The following is a 22,968-nucleotide window of genomic DNA, read 5'->3' on the forward strand; positions in this document are numbered from 1 at the left end:
GAAGAAGCAAACAGAGTGCATCTCCTGTGCTGACTCCAGTGGCCAGGCAGTGACTGTGCACAGTCCCTGGGCCGGGAGGGGAGGAACTTGCTGAGAGCTCCCTGTTCCCTGTGGAGGAAGAGTAGCCTCAGATTCACTTAATTCTCTGTATTCAAAATGAGTTCTTTCATCCACAGATGTTTTGCTTGTTGGTGTATGAGCCTGCCTTTTGTATCTGTCTTTTCATCCCTGTCCCCTTTTTATTTACTGCTTAATCTGTTCTCTCTAGCTGCCTTCTTCTTTTTAAATTTGTAATTCCCACCACTATGTGAACTAAGAATTTCCAGATATACAAGCTGGATTTAGGAAAGACAGAGGAACCAGAGATCAAATTGCCAACATCCATTGGATCATAGAAAAAGCAAGAGAATTCCAGGGGAAAAAAATCTGCTTTTGCTTCATTGCTTTTGACTGTGTGGATCACAACAAACTGTGGAAAATTATGAAAGAGATGGGAATATCAAACCACCTTACCTGCCTCCTGAGAAACCTGTATGCAGGTCAAGAAGCAACTGTTAGAACTGGACATGGAACAATGGGCTAGTTCCAAATTGAGAAAGGATTATGTCAAGGCTGTATATTGTCACCCTGCTTATTTAACTTACATGCAAAGTACATCATGTGAAATGCTGGGCAAAGGAGAATGAAAAAGCTGGCTTAAGACTCAACATTCAAAAAACTAAGATCATGGCCTTTCGTCCCATCACTTAATGGCAATAAATGGGGAAACAGTGGAAACAGTGGCAGACCTAATTTTCTTGGGCTCCAATATCACTGTAGATGGTGACTACAACCATGAAATTAAAAAATGCTTACTCCTTGGGAGAAAGGCTATGACAAACCTAGACAGCATATTAAAAAGTAGAGACATTGCTTTATCGACAAAGGTCTATATAGTCAAAGCTATGGTTTTTCCACTCATTGTGTATGGATGTGAGAGTTGGACCATAAAGCAGGCTGAGCATGGAAGAAATGATGCTTTGAAATTGTAGTGCTGGAGAAGACTCTTGAGAGTCCCTTGGGCTGCAAAGAATTCAAAACAGCTAATCCTAAAGGAAATCAGCCATGAGTATTCACTGGAAGGACTGGTGCTGAAGGGTCAATACTTTCTTTGGCCACCTGATGCCAAGAGCAGACTCATTGGAAAAGACCCTGATACTGAGAAAGATTGAAGGCAGGAGGAGAAGGGGACAACAGAGGATGAGATGGTTAGATAGTGTCCCTGACTCAATCAACATGAATTTGAGCAAACTCTTAGAGATAGTGACGGATGGGGAGCCTGGAGTGCTATATAGTCCATGGGATTTCAAAGAGTCAGACAAAACTTAGTGACTGAACAGCAACAAATACACTATATTATATGATTATGTTCATATATACCATGAGATGTAATAATAGTATATATTATTCCATATATTATTTAATATGTTCTGATGTGAACTAATACTTTAAGTACAGTTAGCAAAACAGTATTTAGACTGTTCAAAATTTGCAAATTCCAGGAAAGCGACTGTTTTTGTTTGTGCTTTCTTCCTGCAGTTTAACAATTTGTTTTTTTCTTCTTTTCTGTAGAATTTTTTATCACTTGATGAAATACCACAGCTCAACACTCAGCTGCCATCAGATGGTGAAATGATGGTGGACATGCAAGATTTCACTGCTTTTTGGGATGAGGTAACATATCTTTCTTTCCAAGATCCTGACTGCTAACAGACAAGTGTGATATAGATTTATTGGAGAATTTTTAGATTCTACCATGGTGTAAAATGGAGAAGGAAATGGCAGCCCAATCTAGTATTCTTGCCTGGAAAATCCCATGGATGGAGGAGCCTGGTAGGCGGCAGTCCATGGGGTAGCTAAGAGTCAGATACGACTGAGCGATTTCACTTTCACTTTCATGCATTGGAGAAGGAAATGGCAACCCACTCCAGTGTTCTTGCCTGGAGAATCCCAGGGACGGGGGAGCCTGGTGGGCTGCCGTCTGTGGGGTCACACAGAGTCAGACACGACTGAAGTGACTTAGCAGTAGCAATATGGTGTAAAATGTGACTTGCTCATTAACTAAAAGTATGTTACAAAATTTTTCAAAATTGGCACTGAGGTTTGGATCTAATAGAGATTAAGTATAAAATCAACCTAAAATGTTTGACATGTTGCTCTAGCTTTCATTTTCAAGAGAGCTTTCAAAGTATTAGCACATTTTGAACTTAAAGTCCATACATTTGTAATATTAGAATTTATGGAATTGGGCAGACAAAATGCGGCAGTGTGGAATGGGTTAACTAACAAACACACAACTGGTTGTTAAAGATGCTTTGGGGAATCAGCGTACATTTTTGCCTTGATTATCAGGCCACTGTATTATACATAGAGTGAGGCTATGACCTGGATATTTACTGTGGGGTAGGGTGGGGGCTCCTGCATCCTGAGCTTCTGGATACTTTGGTGGCAGCCAGGGCAGGAGACAGCAGGTGGGCATAATGAGCACCGGTGATTCTCAGTTAAAGGACTGCACTGTATGACAAGCTGACAGGGAGAACTGGTGATTCCCAACACTTGGTTTATTTGTTAGGTTCAGGCAAACAGAAAAAATAAATAAATAAATAAAAACAGGGTCTGCTCTCAAGAAGTTGTCAGCATCACACACCCATTGTGGCCCCTTTACCAACTGAAATGCTCTCCCTGCCCCCTGGTTCCCTGGTCCTCTGTGTACACCCTCCTCTATCAGTGTGAATTAGTCAGTAAAGCAGAATCCCGCCATGGGAGAGGGAATTCCATTCAAGGTGTTAGTTACGAAGATGATAAAAGGGAGGAAAAAGCAGAGAGGGCAAAATGGTGGTGTGTGAGACAACCCAGGGGTTATCAAAGGCAGGAAGCTGTTCATACTCCCAGGGCTGGAGGATCTCTGGGAGGAGGCGCCTCCACCAGAGGGTCCACCCTCCAGAGCAGAGCCCAGGAGTCCAGCAGCTGTCAGAGTGGGGACCACAGAGCACGTGTCAACTCTCTAGATTCGTCCTGTCTTTCATGGCTGTGACTCTGTGGTGCCACCTACATTGTGTTCACCTGCTTCTGACTTAGCACCTGCTGTCCCCACCGACAACCAATGGTTTGTTCTCAGATACATGAAACCACATACCTGTACCTTCTGTACATGGAAACTCACACAGGGTACCTGACCTTCCCTGATGGTTTCTCCTGCCTTAATATAGTAGATTTGTCTCCTGTTTGGTGTTTCTCGGCATAATGCTCTTGAAACATTTATAGAAATCACCACTAAAATTCCATTATAAAGTCCACTGTATGTGAATGCTACCACATTCTTTGTATGAAACTCGTTAGCAGATTTCTTTAGTTCCCAGTAAACACGTAGATTCATTTTAAATCAATTCGGTATATGATATAGATTGTTTCTGCAGTTTTTTAATGAACTGAAATAAAAATATATACAACAGTATCTGCCTACGCAACAAATGGCTATAATGTAGAATAAGGGATTTTAGTTGTACTACAGCCTATGTGAATAAATCAGATGAAAAATCTGAAAAGGTTTCTATATACCTTCTAGAGTAAAAAAATCCAAATTGTTAATAACTCAGCCAATGATTTTAATACAAAATTATTAATAACTCAAGATACTAAACTGTTAAAGGATGAGGGGGAAAAGGTTGTGAGTTCTGCTGTAAGGCTCTTCTTGTAAAATCTAACTAATTGCATATTATGATTCTGTTAGAGCAGTATTCAAAATTACAGAGATGTAGCCTTCATCAGTTCGGGGAAGGCAATGGCACCCCACTCCAGTACTCTTGCCTGGAAAATCCCATGGACGGAGCAGCCTGGTGGGCTACAGTCCAAGGGGTCGCTAAGAGTCAGACACGACTGAGTGACTTCACTCTGACTTTTCACTTTCATGCACTGGAGAAGGAAACGGTAACCCAGTCCAGTGTTCTTGCCTGGAGAATCCCAGGGATGGGGAGCCTGGTGGGCTGCTGTCTATGGGGTTGCACAGAGTCAGACATGAATGAAGCGACTTAGCAGCAGCAGCAGCAGCCTTCATCAGTTATATTTTCACAAAAAATAGCTTCCATGTTAACATTAATGTGTGGCAACGTTTCGTTGGAGAAAGAAATGGCAGCCCATTCCAGGATTCATGCCTGGAGAATCCCATGGACAGAAGAGCCTGGCAGTCTACAGCCCACAGGGTCACAGAGTCAGACATGCCTGAAGTGACTTAGCTAAGCAACACAAAGGTATTCCTATCAAGGTAAATGATAATTATGCTATTGCAACTAATTTTTAACACTTTGGGGGAATGAAAATTATAAATATTTTCAACTGAATCTTATCTCTTACAGCACTCACTAAAAACTAACAGCCATCAGTTCAGTTCAGTTGAGTCACTCAGTCGTGTCCGACTCTTCGCGACCCCATGAACTGCAGTTGCCAGGCCTCCCTGTCCATCAAGAACTCCTGGAGTTCACTCAAATTCATGTGCATCGAGTTGGTGATGCCATCCAGCCATCTCATCCTCTGTCATCCCCTTCTCCTCCTGCCCCAAATCCCTCCCAGCATCAGGGTCCTATCCAATGAGTCAGCTCTTCGCATGAGGTGGCCAAAGTATTGGAGCTTCAGCTTCAGCATCAGTCCTTCCAAAGAACAACCAGGACTGATCTCCTTTAGAATGGACTGGTTGGATCTCCCTGCAGTCCAAGGCACTCTCAAGAGCCCTCTTCAACACCACATTTCAAAAGCATCAATTTTTTGGTGCTCAGCTTTCTTTATATTCCAACTCTCACATCCATACATGACCACTGGAAAAACCATAGCCTTGACTAGATGGACCTTTGTTGGCAAAGTAATGTTTCTGCTTTTTAATATGCTATCTAGGTTGGTCATAACTTTCCTTCCAAGGAGCAAGTGTCTTTTAATTTCATGGCTGCAATCACCATGTGCAGTGATTTTGGAGCCCGAAAAAATAAAGTCTGACACTGTTTCCACTGTTTCCCCATCTATTTGTCATGAAGTGATGGGACCAGATGCCATGATCTTCATTTTCTGAATGTTGAGCTGTAAGCCAACTTTTTCCCTCTCCTCTTTCCCTTTCATAAAGAGGCTTTTTAGTTCCTCTTTACTTTCTGCCATAAGGGTGGTGTCATCTACATATCTGAGGTTTTTGATATTTCTCTTGGCAATTTTGATTCCAGCTTGTGCTCCTTCCAGCCCAGCGTTTCTCACGATGTACTCTGCATAAAAGTTAAATAAGCAGGGTGACAATATACAGCCTTGATGTATTCCTTTCTTATTTGGAACCAGTTTGTTTTTCCATGTCCAGTTCTAACTGTTGCTTCCTGACCTGCATACAGGTTTCTCAAGAGGCAGGTCAGGTGGTCTGGTATTCCCATCTCTTTAAGAATTTTTCACAGTTTATTGTGATCCACATAGTCAAAGGCTTTGGCATAATCAATAAAGCAGAAATAGATGTTTTTCTGGAACTCTTGCTTTTTCAATGATCCAGCAGATGTTGGCAATTTGACCTCTGGCTCCTCTGCCTTTTCTAAAACCAGCTTGAACATCTGGAATTCACAGTTCACGTACTGCTGAAGCCTGGCTTGGAGAATTTTGAGCATTACTCGTGTGTGAGATGAGTGCAATTGTGTGGTAGTTTGAACGTTTTTTTGGATTGCCTTTCTTTGGGATTGGAATGAAAACTGACCTTTTTCCAGTCCTGTGGCCACTGCTGAATTTTCCAAATTTGCTGGCATATTGAGTGCAGCACTTTTGCAGCATCATCTTTTAGGATTTCAAATAGCTCAACTCGAATTCCATCACTTCTACTAGCTTTGTTGTAGTGATGCGTTCTAAGGCCCACTTGACTTCACATTCCAGGATGTCTGTCTCTAGGTGACATGATTGTGATTATCTGGGTTACGTAGATTTTTTTTGTACAGTTCTGTGTATTCTTGCCACCTCTTCTTAATATCTTCTGTTCCTGTTAGGTCCATCCCATTTCTGTCCTTTATCGAGCCCATCTTTGCATGAAATGTTCCCTTGGTATCTGCGGTTTTCTTGAAGAGATCTCTAGTCTTTCCCATTCTGTTGTTTTCCTCTATTTCTTTGCACTGATCGCTGAGGAAGGCTTTCTCTTCTCTCCTTGCTATTCTTTGGAACTCTGCATTCAGATGGTAATATGTTCCTTTGCTCCTTTGTTTTTCACTTCTCTTCTGTTCACAGCTATTTGTAAAGCCACCTCAGACAGCCATTTTGCTTTTTTGCATTTCTTTTCCATGGAGATGGTCTTGATCCCTGTGTCCTGTGCAATGTCATGAACCTCCATTCATAGTTCATCAGAGAAGTTACTTTTAGGAAATCTTGGTGGAATTCTCTTTAATGTACAACAGTGTTAGGATACTTTTTGGAATTACAAAGGAAAGTAGAATTAAATCAACTTTATACTTTTTGAGAACCATAAGAAAAGTTTAGGGTGGTTCAAAAAGCCTTTGACTATACTTCAGTCGTGTCCAACTCTGTGCGACCCCCTAGATGGCAGCCCACCAGGCTCCCCCGTCCCTGGAATTCTCTAGGCAAGAACACTGGAGTGGGTTGTCATTTCCTCCTCCAGTGCATGAAAGTGAAAAGTGAAAGTGAAGTCGCTCAGTCGTGTCTGACTCTTAGTGACCCCATGGACTGCGGCATACCAGACTCCCCTGTCCATGGGATTTTCCAGGCAAGGGTACTGGAGTGGGGTGCCATTGCCTTCTCTGTTTGACTATGTGGATCATAGTAAACTGTGGAAAATTCTGAAAGAAATGGAAATACCGGACCACCTGATCTATCTCTTGAGAAACCTGTATGCAGGTCAGGAAGCAACAGTTAGAACTGGACATGGAACAACAGACTGGTTCCAAATAGGAAAGGAGTATGTCAAGGCTGTATATTGTCACCCTGCTTATTTAACTTATATGTAGAGTACATCATGAGAAACACTGGGCTGGAGGGAGCACAGGCTGGGATCAAGATTGCCGGGAGAAATATCAATAACCTCAGATATGCAGATGACACCACCCTTATAAGCAGAAAGTGAAGAAGAACTAAAGAGCCTCTTGATGAAAGTGAAAGAGGAGAGTGAAAAAGTTGGCTTATAGTTCAACATTCAGAAAACAAAGATCATGGCATCCGGTCCCATCACTTCATGGGAAATGGATAGGGAAACAGTTGAAACAGTGTCAGCCTTTCTTTTTTGGGGCTCCAGAATCACTGCAGATGGTGATTGTAGCCATGAAATTAAAAGATGCTTACTCCTTGGAAGGAAAGTTATGACCAACCTAGACAGTATATTGAAAAGCAGAGACATTACTTTGCCAACAAAGGTCCGTCTAGTCAAGGCTATGTTTTTTCCAGTGGTCATGTATGGATGTGAGAGTTGGAATATAAAGAAAGCTGAGCACTGAAGAATTGATGTATTGAACTGTGGTGTTGGAGAAGACTCTTGAGAGTCCCCTGGACTGCAAGAAGATCCAACCAGTCCATCCTAAAGGAGATCAGTCCTGGGTGCTCATTGGAAAGACTAATGTTGAAGCTGAAACTCCAATACTTCGGCCACCTCATGCAAAGAGCTGACTCATTTGAAATGTCCCTGATGTTGGGAAAGACTGAGGGCAGGAGGAGAAGGGGATGACAGAGAATGAGATGGCTGGATGGCGTCACCGACTCAATGGACATGGGTTTGGGTAAACTCCGGGAGTTGGTGATGGACAGGGAGGCCTGGCGTGCTGCAGTTCATGGGGTTGCAAAAACTTGGACATGACTGAGCACCTGAACTTAAGTGAGCTAATTAGAAAGAAAATCACGTATCCAGGATAAGGACATTTCCTCGAAAGAAACCGGTTGCATCAAAGGCAGGCTTTATCACAGGATGTGAGGTCATAGATAGAGTGGTGTTAGTTGTAGCTGAGAGTCGCTGCAGTGGGAGCTGAGGAGGGGAAAGCACCGCTGTGGTGTTCATGGTGGTTGCTATGGTGTATCAGCTGTGTTCACCACCTGGCAGTCACTAACGTTGAATTATCTGAACAGTAGCTCTTACCTTTCATTCAATACAAAAGCAGGTAGTATTAGCAGCCTTAGCATCTAAACAGGAGACACAGCTGTTGTCGTTTTCCCATATTTCTGGTGCTGGAGAGGTGACCCTGAGGAGCTGCGGCATTGGGGCTCTCATGGAGGTAGTCAGTAAAGCTGGGTGTGTAGTTACATTCAGGGCCATGGTGGTGCCCTGAGCCATGATCATCCCACAGTGTATGGCCAGGCATCCTGTGGCCCAGAGCAGCAGGTGGGAGAGCCTGGACATCGTGTCCTCTATGCAGGTGTTCAAGTGGAACTGGGGCGCCCAACACTATGTCTGTCCTTTTGTCCCATACACCCACCCACCCCCATTGTGTACAGGTGTCCACTGAATTTCTTTTGTACCAAACTATGCAGCATTTTCAAATGAACTATTTTGTTCTTTCAAGAGCTGAATATCATGTTCTCAGACTTCTTGCCCTTAGTACAGAACACGCTGTTCTGTTGTCCTGGCCTTGCCTATGGAAGGACTGTGCCCCTTGCTGGCATCATTAGTAATTAGGGGCTGTCATAGGTCATGGGTGAGAGAGCCCTTGAAAGGGGGAGAAGCACAGACATTGGGAGTTTTGGAGAGAAGCTGAGTCTGAATGAAGCCCCTGCTGGGTTGGGAGGCAGGAAATAGACATGAGCTCTGTAACCTTCTCACTATACAGCCAGGTGGGCAGGTGGGGAAGGTCTCAGCTTTAATATAAATGGTCCCAGGGACTTCTCTAGTGGTCCAGTGGTTAAGAATCCACCTTCCAATGCAGTAGACTTGGGTTCCACACCTGGTTGAGGAACTAAGATCTCATACGCTCTGGAGCAACTAACCCCACACACTGCAACAAAGACACAGTGCAGCCAAAATAAGAAAAAAAGCAAAATAAAGGTTCTGTGGAGGCCTCCAGATTTCATGGGACAGGGGTTTCAAACTGTATCTGCACAGAGTTGGGGCTCAGCTGATAGTGTTTTGTTGAGTCAGTGTCCCCTGAGCCTGGATAACTAATGGGGGAAGGAACCCAGTGTCTCTGAGCTGTTGAGTGCTGCCCCCTTCTGGGCATCCCAGAGCAGTGCCGGATCCCGACTGAGGTGCTACGATGGGAAGCTGATGTTTGTAGGTAGTTCACTATTTTGTAGTCATAACTTAGCGAAAAGTAGTAGAATTGGAATCCTAAGTTTCAGGCAGGAAGAAAGAAATGGAGAAATTTTAAAAGCTTAAAGAATCTTTCTCATGTATTAAAATGATAGATTTGTAATTCTTAAAATCTGGAGCAAGCTTTTTTTTGGTGATGAAAAATCATTGTCAAATTTTTTTAGTATGTGAACTTTTTTAATCAGTTCAGTTCTTTCCAGAAAAAAAAAATTCAATTTGAAGATTATCCAGACTTTTACTTAATCATATGTAACCACTGTGTGTATGTGTCTTTCTTAAACATAGCAGTTACTGACAATTCTCTTAACATTTAGATATGTAAAGATGTACAGACACCCTAAGTCTTTCAGGAATATGACCCATGATTGGCATGATGGTACTTTTCCTTCTCTGTCATATTGGACTATGCACTCTCTCGTGTACATCCATGTTTTTTGTTTTCCTTGTAGTAGAAGCACTTTATTGCTCCTGTGTAGCCAGGATAGGTAATGCATGTATCACATATAAAATTGAGGCTTTATCACTCTGATCCATGATGTCATAATTAATTTCTTTATTCTTCATTATTTTGTTGTCAGTATTACATTACAGCTCTCGTTAAATTAGAGCTCTGACCATGACTTATAAGAGTTAATTTAGCATGAGTGACTTCTTCATATAAAGTGCCCTTTTGCTTGCTGAGCATTACTGAGGTTTATTCTTTATCAAATGAAAGTGGAGACATTAGTGATTTCAAATTATTTATTAAAAGACGAGGCATGCTAGGTACTTCTGCTGCCACCTTGTGAAGATTAATGAGATAGACAGGTAAAACCAGAGGTCATGATGAAAACTTATAAATGATTAAAAACCTCCCCCTGAATATTCTAAGTACATTATATTAATAAGTTCGTGTGCATCATGCAGTTTGCATTTCAGGCAGGTACCTTGTCATCTCTACTACTTAAATTCTGTGGGTGTCTAGAGCTGTGTCTATATGGAAATCTGGTGAAAGAAGGTATCTTCGTAAAGGCAATTATAGCTGCTTCAAACCCCCAAAGAGATAGGATTGGATGAAAAGGCCTCCAGGACACAGTATCTTAAAATAGGAAGGATAAAAAATGTGGGCTGTATTAGCATGAAAGTGAAAGTTACTCAGTCATGTCTGACTCTTTGCAACCCCCATGGACTATACAGTCCATGAAATTCTCCAGGCCAGAATACTGGAGTGGGTAGCTATTCCCTTCTCCAGGGTATCTTCCCAACCCAGGTCTCCTACATTGCAGGCAGATTCTTTACCAGCTGAGCCACAGGGGAAGTCACCAGGGAAGATATATTAGCATATCAATGATTATTATATTATTTTCAACTACTTTCTGAAGTAATTTGTGTTACTTTGTTGAAATGAGTGTGTTTTTATAAACTTTAATTTGCAGGAATTGGACTCACCAACCCTAAAAGGCATTTCATTTACTGTCAGACTGGGTGAACTGTTGACTGTGGTTGGACCTGTGGGAGCAGGAAAGGTAAGTTGTGATTCCTTTTGTCACTTTGACGCAATGCTGCAGCTCCTGTTAAATTCTCAGAGTGGAGCCCACAGCTGAGTGTGACACGGTTTGAATTGCATGTGTCTAGAGCAGTGTTTCTCTAGGTGTGTTCCATAGAATGTTAGTTTTCAAGAAGGTTTCATGGCCAAATAAGTCTGGATAAACACACACTGTGTTTTCCTTCCTGATGTTTCATGTTGCACAGTTGGGAACTGCTTGTAGGGAGTTTGGCTGTTTCAGTGAAGGAAATTATTGATGTGATAGCTGTTCAGGATAGACGGAGACAGTGGGGACTACTTTTTGTCACAGTGGCCCCTCCAGGAAGTCTGGAGGTAGTGAAGGCTCTTGCCAGAAGCTCTGAGCATTTCCTCATGTGACTTTACTTGTTCCCACCAGTACACATGTAAGTGAATGTGCAGCCATGTGGTAGAGCTCAAGGTACAGACATGAGCCAGACCCAACGCCTCTGCCTTTGAGAGGCAACCAGATTCTGAGGTGAGACAGATATGCAGGCAGATTATTTCAGCCCAGTGTGGTGAGTGCTCTGATGATGTGGACATAGACATGCCTCTTCTTACAACAACAGATTTGAAGGACATGTGTACGTGCACTTAGTCTCCTGTGTTTTGTACAACAAAATACAGAAACCTAAATGTGGGATTTGTACACGAGAGGGAGATGATTACCTCTATGATGGACTTTTAAAAATATTTATTTATATTTCTTTTAAAAATTTATGTATTTATTTTACATTTTTAAAATTTATTTATTTTTTAATTGGACGATAATTGCTTTGCAATATTGTGTCAGTTTCTGCCATACATCAGCATGAATCAGCCATAGGTATATGTCTGTCCTCTACCTCTTGAAGCTCCCTCCCACGTTGCACTCCTCTAGGTTGTTATAGAGCACTGAATTTGAGCTCCCTAGGCATGATGGACTTTAACTCTTTGACCACAACAGCCTTAGAGTTCTCTTAATTAATAATCTTTGGATATATTCTTCACACATCGCTTTAAGTTAAAAAAGAATATTTATTGATTTGGCTGAATTGGGTCTTAGTTGCAGTACATGGGCTCTATAATTGTGTGTTGGCCTAGTTGCCCTGCGGCATATGGGATCTTAGTTCCCTGACCACGTATCTAAGCAGAGCTCCTGGCATTGCAAAACAGATATATATATATATATTTTTTCTTTATTATCTGGGTATTTTTTTAAACTTTTTATTTTGAATTGGGATATAGCCAATTAACAGTGTTGTGATAGTTACAGGTGAACAGTGAAGGGTATCTCTCAACCATACATATATACATGTATCCATTCTCCACCAAACTCCCCTCCCATTCAGACTGCCACAAAGCATTGAGTAGAGTTCCATGTGCTATATAGTAAGTCCTTGTTGGTTACACATTTTAAATATAGCACTGTGTACATATCCATCCCAAACTCCCTAAATATCCCTTCCTTACATCCTGGAAGGTGGATTCTTAACCACTGGACCACCAGGGAAGTCCTCACATACCTTTTTAAGAACAAGTATTTGTCAAGTAACAGATACCCAGATGCAGGAACAACTGCATTAAACATCAGATACAGAAAGTACAGCACAAACTACCACATAATTGCGCTCATCTTACACGCTAGTAAAGTAATGCTTATAATTCTCCAAGCCGGGCTTCAGCAATACGTGAACCATGAACTTCCAGATGTTCCAGCTGGTTTTAGAAAAGGCAGAGGAACCAGAGATCAAATTGCCAGCATTTGCTGGATCATCAAAAAAGCAAGAGAGTTCCAGAAGAACATCTATTTCTGCTTTATTGACTATGCCAAAGCCTTTGACTGTGTGGATTACAATAAACTATGGAAAATTCTGAAAGAGATGGTAATACCAGACCATCTGACGTGTCTCTTGAGAAACCTGTATGCAGATCAGGAAGCAACTGTTAGAACTGGACATGGAACAACAGACTGCTTCCAAATAGGAAAAGGAGTACATCAAGGCTATATATTGTCACCCTGCTTATTTAACTTATATGCAGAGTACATCATGAGAAATGCTGGGCTGGAAGAAGCTCAAGCTGGAATCAAGATTGCCAGGAGAAATATCAATAACCTCAGATATGCAGATGACACCACCCTTATGGCAGAAAGTGAAGAGGAACTAAACAGCTTCTTGATGAAAGTGAAAGAGGAGAGTGAAAATGTTGGCTTAAAGCTCAACATTCAGAAAATGAAGATCATGGCCTCTGGTCCCATCACTTCATGGCAAATAGATGGGGAAATAGTGAAAACAGTGGCTGACTTTATTTTGGGGGGCTCCAAAATCACTGCAGATGGTGATTGCAGTCATGAAATTAAAAGACACTTGCTCCTTGGAAGCAAAGTTATGACCAACCTAGATAGCATATTAAAAAGCAAAGACATTACTTTGCCAACAAAGGTCCATCTAGTCAAGGCTATGGTTTTTCCAGTAGTCATGTATGTATGTGAGAGTTGGACTGTGAAGAAAGCTGAGTGCTGAAGAATTGATGCTTTTGAACTGTGGTGTTGGAGAAGACTCTTGAGAGTCCCTTGGACTGCAAGGAGATCCAACCAGTCCATCCTAAAGGAGATCAGTCCTGGGTGTTCATTGGAAGGACTGATGTTGAAGCTGAAACTCCAATACTTTGACCACCTGATGCGAAGAGCTGACTCATTTGAAAAGACCCTTATGCTGGGAAAGATTGAGGGCTGGAGGAGAAGGGGACAACAGAGGATGCGATGGTTGGATGGCATCACTGACTTGATGGACTTGAGTTTGGGTGAACTCCGGGAGTTGGTGATGGAAAGGGAGGGCTGGCGTGCTGTGTTTCATGGGGTCACAAAGAATTGGACATGACTGAGGGACTGAACTGAACAGAAAGTACACATCCTGCTGCTCTGCTCTGCTAGTGAAGGATGTTACACATTCTTAGTCTTTGCTGAGTAGAGCACTTCGTTTGGGGAAACTCAGGCAGGGTAGATTGTTATATTCTTTATATTCCTTATCCACCTTCAGTTTACATTGACCAATAGTGCTCTTTTCCATTTTTTTGCTTCAATATTTGGAGCTGCAGTTTATCCTGTTCTGATATCCTTGATCAAGCACCAGGGTGGGGACTGTGCGGCAGGGTGTGTCCCGGCCTGAGTGCTCCCTGTTCACATGTGTGTGTTGCCCTCTGTTTCAGTCGTCACTGTTACGTGCTCTGCTGGGGGAGCTGCCTCCGAGCCAGGGGAAGGTTAGCGTGCATGGAAGGATCGCATATGTTTCTCAGCAGCCCTGGGTGTTTCCAGGAACTGTGAGAAGTAACATTTTATTTGGGAAGAAATACGAAGAAGAGCGCTATGAAGAAGTAATAAAGGTTTGTGCTTTGGAAGAGGTCAGTAATGACTTTTGAGCTGCATATACTCAAATTTCAAATGATAGTGTTGGCTTAAGCTATAAGGTTTATTGAAAGTTCTTTTTTTTTTTTAATTTGAAAGTTCTTTGTTGCTTTAAGCTGGTCTGGGTAAATATGCAGTTGTATACGCAGCTGTTTTAATTCTGATGTGATAATCACAGAATGCCTTTATTTCATTTGGTGAAGCTTCATTCAGTTTTAGGTTTTTTTTTTTTTTTAAATGGACAGTTACAAAAATTTGTAAAAACAGAGAGCACATTGTAATGATCCCTCACGTACCCACCCCCAGCTCCAACCAGGATCAGCTGGTGGCCAGTCTTGCTGCATCTCCACCCTTGCCCTCTGCCAGCCCCACCACCACCCCATTATTATTCTAGAGCAGGTACTAGACCTCAGATTAGTCCATCTGTAAACATTTCATCTGTTTTTGTCTAAAAGATAGGAAAGCCTTTGGAAAAAAACATCACCAACATTATTTCACCTGAAAAATTACCCTAATTCCTGAATATCATCAACTTTCTCATCGGTGTTTACACGTTGCTAATCATCTCACTCTGAAATCTGGCTCACCATTGATGGAATCAGACTCCACATGAGTTGTGCCCACTGCACTTGTTTAGTGCCTCCTCAGTCTCTTTCAGTCTCCAGGTTTCCCTCTCTGCTTGGTTTTGACTTGTAATTTATTAAAGAAAATGTTATGCTTTAAAATTTCTTCTTAACCCAGCCTCATTTCATTGGGGGAGACATTGTTTTCAGAAATTGCATTGAGTTTCACAGAAAATGGCAAGAAGAAACATTTAACTCTACCTTGAGATTTAGAGGAAATTAGTAAATGAATGATGAAAACTGAACTTACACTATAGAAAAATTTAATTTGGCAAAAAGAAAGGAAAACATAAATACAGATTAAACAGTATTTTACTCTCTTGAGTTATAAAAATCCATGAACAATAGTGTTAAAGGGCTCCCTCTGTGGTCCGTTCAGATCTGGACATCTTTTATACTGTGAGGAAAAGGCTGGGACTGTCTTTCAAAGGTGTGGTGGTGGAGACTCCAAACGTGCTTTCTGAAGAAACAGTAATTTTGCTTGAGTAATGCTTGAACATCATAGATTTTTATCAGGTGAATATCAAATTTTGATGATGCGGACAAAATGGAATTGCTCACTCTTCTGTTTCTTTCTCCTGGTCTGTGGTTGGTTGTGGGAGATTGTGTTTGCAGAACCAATGCCAAGTTAGCAGTAATCAGCAAGATTTTAATTAAATAGTGTTTATACTGTGTAAGAAAAGAAGGGGAAAGCAAACATAAAACATTGAGACAATAGCTCCCATTTATTCAGAGTCTACATGCAAATCGTTTCTCTTTCTCAGACATGCACCCAGAAGAGGGTATATGAATTCTTTATGAATATTTTCAGTGTTACCATCTTCATTTTATAGTTGGTAAGACTGAGGCTTGGAGAGAAAACATTTTAAAAAGCAGGTGATGGATAAAGCTGGAAGGTGGGGTGTGGAATAAACAGATTTCAGGCGTTTCCTCTTTACCTTAGTCCTGTCAACCTCCTGATGCCCAGATCAGACTCCAGAGACCCAGACCAGTGTGTGGGTGTTTCTTTTATGACCTTGCCTTTCTGGTGAAGTTCAGCCTTGTCTTTCCCCCCACATTTGAGTGTCTCTGCAAAAAAGCAGGTGCTGGACAGTGGCTGATATTCAGTGTTTCCCTGGGGGCCAATGCTTTGCCACAGCCACATGGGGTGACAGGACCAGTAATATGGGCAGTGTCCGGGGCTTCACCCATCCTTGGGAGTCTGTGCAGCACAGACTCTGGTGGGAAGGGGCCCTGCAGAACTGGGCTGCACAGCAATTCTTCTGTACATGATGTGACATTTATAAACATGGACCCCTCTCCTGTTCTCTGCACAGTCAGGACATGCAGGTCGGGCCCCTCATGCTCATTCCCTCCTTGGCAGGAAGGGAGGCCCAGGGCAGAGAAGGAGTGAAGAGATGAGTTGTGGCTTAGTCTTGCCTGCTGTCACTTTGGGTATGTTCTGTTTCCTGCCTGGGCCTCTGACATTTCAAGAGGATATTGGGTCAGAAATTTTCCAGGAGGTTTTGCTGCTGCTCTGAAGTGTCATCTCTGCCTCTAATTAGCAGGAGTCAGCAAGGTCATTATGATACCTGGGAACCACCTAACTAGTAATGATCCTCTGCTCATCTCCTTTTAGAATCCATGACTCAGTGGATGGGCATCAGGTGGTCACATAATAATGGTGTCTGGAGGTATTTTGTCCTGTAGCAGTCCTAGGCAGTATCTAAGTGTTTGTCTCAGTTTCCTTTCTTATTAAAAGCAGGAGGAGTGAGGTTACTGTAAAAGTTATAGGCCATGCCTGTGAAATCCAGGCATGTCAGGGTTTCAGTAAATGGTCGCTGTCCTTACTATTCTAACCCTTTTCTCTACATCTGTCCATCCATACATACATCCCTATAAATATAATCGAGATTTTCTTCCAAGGTTCTTCCTCCTCCTACATCCCCCAAATCCTAGAGGAACAAGCACTGGAAAACAGCATTTCTTAGAATACATGTGTCAATAACAACTAGATGTATTAAACTAGGTCAAATTCAAGTAAATGTTTAACTTCATCCAGATGAAAACATTCTTCTAATAAAACATGAAGTAATCCCATTGGCAACATCAGTTCAGGCTGATGACGTCAACTCCAAGGCCCAGGAGTCAGAAGATTCAGGGATTGAGTCTCAGTTTCTCTGTTTGCTAGGTGTGTGGTTTTGGCTGATTGTCTGAACCTTACAAGCCTGTTTCTTCATTTGTAAAATGGAGATAATAATACAGTCAGTCTTATAAGGTTGTTTCAAGAATGACATGCAATAGTGATTTTAAAGCACCTGATTGCTAGGGACATAACAAGCACTCTATAAATGTTAGAATACTTTTGAAAATAAATTAGCCTCTAATTGTAAGCTCAACCAGTTTTTGGTAAAGTCACATCCATAAAATGTGACTTGTAAGACAGAAGGTATCTTCTTGATATATGTCACTTTCATTATTTGAGCTGATAATTCATATAGGTGCTGTACATATGGTATATTACATAAATCAACAGTAAACATATTCTGTTACCATAAGCAAGAGTGTATGTAACATTGGTCTGCATGTCATCTTTAACCATTTTTTGGTTTTAATTTTTGAGTTTTAAGTTGTTTTTTTTTAAAAAAAACAAGTTTTTACAAAATGTTTTTAAGGCTTTTAAAAACTTTTAGGCATTACACAGTTAAAGGCATCAAGCTGATAAATTCTAGTTTGATATTTTCCCACATAGATCACTTGACCTTACAAATCCCTCTTGGATGCCTATAAGCTTGTACCTTTATCGCATATTTACCACATTCCTGCCAGCATGAACCCTTCCAGGGCCCAAAACAGGGCTCTTGTCTAACACTCAGAAATGAATTGTCTGAGGAGATACATGTGCTGACAAAGCAAGACATTTTATCTGGAAAGGGCACCTGAGTGGAGAGCAGTAGGGTAAGGGAACCCAGGAGAACAGCCCTGCCATGTGGCTCTCAGTCTTGGGTTTTATGGTGACGGGATTAGTTTCAGGGTTGTCTTTGGCCAATCATTCTGACCCAGAGTCCTTCCTAGTGGTGCCTGCCTTGTTCAGTCAAGATGGATGCCAGTGAGAAGGATTCTGGGAGGTGGTCAGACATGTGGCATCTCCTTTTGACCTTTCCTGAACTCTTCCGGTAGGTGGTGTCTTATTAGTTCCATGTTCCTTACCAGGACCTTATGCAAATGGTTACTGTGGTGCCTGGCCAGGGTAAGTGGTTTCAGTCAGTGTGCTTCCCCTAACATGAACATTTTCTTTTCAGATTGCCTGGAAAATAATAGGATAATAAGTTAATTGATCCTTCTATGTCTAGGTATAGAGGCCTTCATGTCTTGAGTTAGTTTAGTGTTGTCTTCATTTCAAATACACTCTTTAGTCACAACCTGAGCAGCGTGATGTAAAAGAGCAAAAGGCTCTGAACTGACATGAGCTGGTTCAGAGTCCAGCTCTTCTGTTTAACAGGTAACAGTCCTCATACCAGTAATGTGACCTCACTTAATCTCAGTTTCCTCATCTGTGAAATGGGGCCAGTACTTCCTGTGCAGCTTGTTGTGAGGCTTAGAGATAATCAGTAATATGATCCAGCACAGTGCTTGGTGCACAGATCTTATCCCCCAGGAGCTGAGAAAAGCTGTCTGCATGTGTATAAATGATGGAGCAGGACAAGACGGGTCCTTCACAAGAGATGTAAACACAGCCTTAGGAACCCAATAAGAAGAGAGAGAAATCCAGGATCGTTTCATGGGAGAGTGTGTTTGGGCTGAGCCTGGAAAGATGGTCAGGATATTAACAGGCCGTGAGAGGAGGGGCAATTTCAAATGGAAAAAAAAAAAACGGTGAAAAAAGAGGGACTCAGACTCCCCCTGTTTGAGTCCAAAGTATAGCATTCTTCTACCAGGGCCTCACATCTGGCCCTCATTAACCATTACTGCAGTCTTCTCCATGGTGTTTGTTGTTGTTCAGTTGATACTTTTGAACTGTGATGCTGGAGAAGACTCTTGAGAGTCCCTTGGACTGCCGCAAGGAGATCAAACCAGTCAATCCGAAAGGAAATCAACCCTAAATATTCATTGGAAGGACTGACACTGAAGCTAAACCCCCAATACTTTGGCTACCTGATGTGAAGAGCTGACTCATTAGAAAAGACCCTGATGGGAGAATTTGAGGGCAGGAAGAGAAGGGGGTGACAGAGGATAAGATGGTTGGATGGCATCATCGACTCAATGGACATGAGTTTGAGCAAACTCCAGGAGATAGTGAAGGAGAGGGAAGCCTGATGAGCTGTGTCTATGGGGTCGCAAAGAGCAAGATACAACTAAGCAACTGAACAACAGCAACTGAACTGCAGTGTTTGAAATCTTACCCACAGAGCCGATGTGCTACTTGGCTCCTTTTCCCAGTTCATTGTAGCTGCTGCTGCTAAGTCACTTCAGTCGTGTCCGACTCTGTGCGACCCCATAGACGGCAGCCCACTAGGCTGCTCTGTCCCTGGGATTCTCCAGGCAAGAATACTGGAGTGGGTTGCCATTTCCTTCTCCAATGCATGAAAGTGAAAAGTGAAAGTGAAGTCGCTCAGTCGTGCCCGACTGTTAGCAACCCCATGGACAGCAGCCTACCAGGCTCCTCCGTCCATGGGATTTTCCAGGCAAGATTACTGGAGTGGGTTGCCATTACCTTCTCCGATTCATTGTAGAGAAGAAGCCAATTCTGACTCCATGTTTAAACTATTTCGTTGACTTGTTTTTTTGTTGCTTTTGTTATTATAATCATACTGAATGTCCTACCTGAGAATCCTGCTCCTCTGCCTGTTAAACTAAAGTGCCCTTGTTCAGAATCCTGACCACCTATAGATAGCAGGAAGGAAGAAATTAATACATCCCCTGCCTGAGTCTTGCCATTCTAGGAGATTTACAAGATTAATGGCCTTTTTACTTAGCTTCCACACCTCCCCATCTCTGATCTATAAAAGAATCTGGCATCTAGACCCCGATAAGATGGTCATTTTGAGGCGCTAGCTTGGCATCTCCTCAGTCAGTGGGCTCCCCAAATAAATTCTCTTCTTCCTGGCCTCAACCCCTCGTCTCTCTGGCCAGTGTGGCGAGCAGAGCAAGCTTGGATTCAGTAACAAATTGAGACCCCAGATATGCTGTGTCATGGGACTTCTTAGCACTGTTTGAGTCTGGATGTTGGTCAGAACCCAATTTGATGATGTATCCTCTGCTATTTCTATTTCTCTTTTCTTTTAATAATAGTATATTGTAAGTAAGCTAGATAATTCTATAATAAATATTGGTATTATTTATTTGTATATAACGAATGGCTTATTTTATTAGCAAATCCTTTGAACCTGACATGAAAGTGAAAGCTTTCTACAAAACAGTGTTTCTACTGTAAGTCTCCACCATCGCTGAAGGACCTTGGGTGAGCTTCTGGATGATGGCATCAAACCAGTGTCACCATTTCCTAGTCTGCCTCTCATTTGTGTATCTATTCTTCAGTGAAAATTGGTGAAATTTAACTTAGAGGAAAAATAACATGAATAAAAACACCTTCCTGTCAGTGGGAGGAATTGTAATATATGCTCAATTCAGGCCTTTCCCTCTAATTTAATCAGAAAATGGTGACTGGGAAATTAGCCTGCCTTGGATTTTACTTCAAATCCTCTGAAATGCTTTGCCCATCTGGGGCTCATGCATAAATAATTTCAGAGTCACCAATACACTTGAAGTCCTACCACCAGAGTTGAAGAGAGCCTGTTTCTATCCCCTCATGTACTAATTAAAAGAGTGGATTTATGTGCCTTTTCTAGAGCATGGTTAAGATTTTTGTGTTATGTTACTATTTTGAGAAAGAAACACAAACAATGTAAAATCAAAGCATAAAAGCTAAGTGGAACAGTTTGCAAGGACTGTCATCAGTGAAATGGAGGCCAAGTAACTCAGGGGTGTGTGTGTGTGTGTGTGTGTGTGTATGTATAAGGCTTAGAACCTATCTTAAAATGGTTTGTTGTTGTTCATGAAAACCAAAGCAAGAGATGGTATTAATTTCTGAGCTCCAGAAGGAGGAAGTGACACAATGATGAATTTTCACAACAGAGCAATTGCTGCCCTTCATTGGATGCACCCAAGTTAAGCTCTGAGTGAGCAGGAAACCTGTGTGTGTCTTTATGTCTTTGTGGCTGTCAGGGAGGGTTATGATGGAGACAGTCTCTATCTTTTCCTTGTGGTCGTGTGCTTTGCATATTGTGATCCACACTGTGCATGGAGTCCCACTGTTGGTTTGAAGAGAAAATAGACATCAGTCACCAATAGCAAGTTATAATCAATTCATGTCCTTTTTCCATTTATGGAGGGTGTTCATACACTTCCTTAGATTCTCACAGCTTGAGTTTAGTGATTCTGGTTTCTGCAGCACATTATGTAGAAGAGGAAAATGAGACTTAGGGAGATCAGAGGACTTGTTTATCATGGAGACCCCAGTGTGCTACTTTTCTTTCTTTGCAAATTTCTAAAGTAGAGACAGAACTGAGGGCGTCATCTGCAGAAAGGTACTGCTGTGTATCTTAGGTTGATGCCTGAGGGGTTTAATAGATAATTTGAAGTAAAGATTCCCCATGTAATAACTGTGTAACTTAAACCTGATTGTTACCTGGTCATTTTGGGGATTTTCTTGTCATTTAAAAAAATTTTTCCCAGATACTCTGGGAAAATAGACTGATTTGTCTACTTCTTAAATAATACTCAAATATAACTTATGATAGATTCCTAGATCATCAAGCCAAAACTTCATATCCTTCTTAACTTTGAGTATTTCCTGCTTCCACCGGCAAGGATCTACTTAGTCCAACTGATCTGCTTGGTGTCCCTCAGCACGTTGTTTCTTTCCTTTTGGTTTTCCTGCCCAGCCTGCTCTTTCTGTTCCCATTTCTTGTACAGATGTCATCTGTCACACTATGACTTGCCTTAAGTATCACTGTGAAGACTCGGGTCAGGTTTCATCCCTTCTCTGAAAATCAGAAGTGGAGACCAAGATCAGCAAAACTGGCAATTTAAGATAAAACAAGTCCTGTGCTTTCACCAGCCTGGACAGCTCTCATACCTGTGTCTCTAGCACAGACCTTCACACTTGCATGTCCAGCTGCACAGTGATATCACTGAGAGGTCATTTCTGCTTGTTCACAAGAGAAGTCTCCTAAATCTGCCTCCACCATCTTCTGCAACTCAATAAATGGTGACCCTGTCCTTCCCCTTTCTCACTCCAAACATCACAGTCCTCTTCTCTTACAATCCACACCTGTCCTGTCAGCAGGTTTTACAGACTCCAACTTCCAAGTATGTCTGGAGTGTGACCCTGTCTCTCCATTTCCACTGTTCCCTAAATTATTCTAGTAGCCTCCTCACTTGTATCTGCCCTCATCATCCCCTGTCCCGCCAAAAAAAAATCTTACTGTCTGTTTATTACAAAGCACAGAAGTGATTCCTTAGAAACCTCAGACCAGATCCCTCCTCCCTTCCCCTCCCCCCTTTACTGGCAGTGACACCAGTCTCCTGCTCTGTCTCTGCCCTCACTCCCCTCATTCTTACTCTGCTCTCCTGGCCTCCTTGTCCTGAACCCCTTGGGCATCTCCCCGTGGCCCCTGCACTTGCCCCTCCCTCTGCGAGGAGCAGCCTCTCCAGGTCTGCCTGAGCCCCTGCCTCTCCCTCTGAGATCTGCTTACAGCCCTCTGAGCAGAGCCCTCACACCCCAGTGTGGACTCATTTCCCTCCTTCACTCTCCATCCCCCTGAGCAGCTTCCTTTTCCTTCTCATCCTCAGTACTTGCACTCAGGTTTATTTTCCATATTGTCCATATCCCACCGTGGAGAGGAATTCTAGTGTTCTGTTTCCTCATGGCTGAATTCAATGGTCCCAGAACAAAGGCTCATGTATAGTCAATCCTCAATATATACCTGTTGAAATGGTTAAATGCATAAATGCTTTGAAAAAATATAGAATGAAAACAAACGAAAAGCCCTGAGAGGTTTTTTAATTTTCCTTGTTACAGTTTAGTCACTATGAAATAAGCCCATTGCTGTTGGTTAAACACTTGTATGAAGAACTGATGCTAAAAGGTTAG

The 22,968-nt window shown here is 42.2% G+C and overlaps 1 protein-coding gene across 1 annotated transcript in view; it reads left to right on the forward strand.

Moving 5' to 3' along the window:
* Window positions 1–22,968, forward strand: part of LOC521568 (ATP-binding cassette sub-family C member 4) — a 191,585-nt gene that overhangs the window by 28,952 nt on the left and 139,665 nt on the right. The window contains exons 9-11 of the mRNA XM_024989063.2: window positions 1,612–1,713; window positions 10,699–10,788; window positions 14,016–14,207. Of these exons, the coding sequence (XP_024844831.1) occupies window positions 1,612–1,713; window positions 10,699–10,788; window positions 14,016–14,207 (384 nt within the window). The remainder of the gene's footprint in view (window positions 1–1,611; window positions 1,714–10,698; window positions 10,789–14,015; window positions 14,208–22,968) is intronic.

Source organism: Bos taurus, unplaced genomic scaffold (genome assembly GCF_002263795.3).
Source record: "Bos taurus isolate L1 Dominette 01449 registration number 42190680 breed Hereford unplaced genomic scaffold, ARS-UCD2.0 Leftover_ScbfJmS_1899, whole genome shotgun sequence".
Classification (NCBI taxonomy): Eukaryota; Metazoa; Chordata; class Mammalia; order Artiodactyla; family Bovidae; genus Bos; species Bos taurus.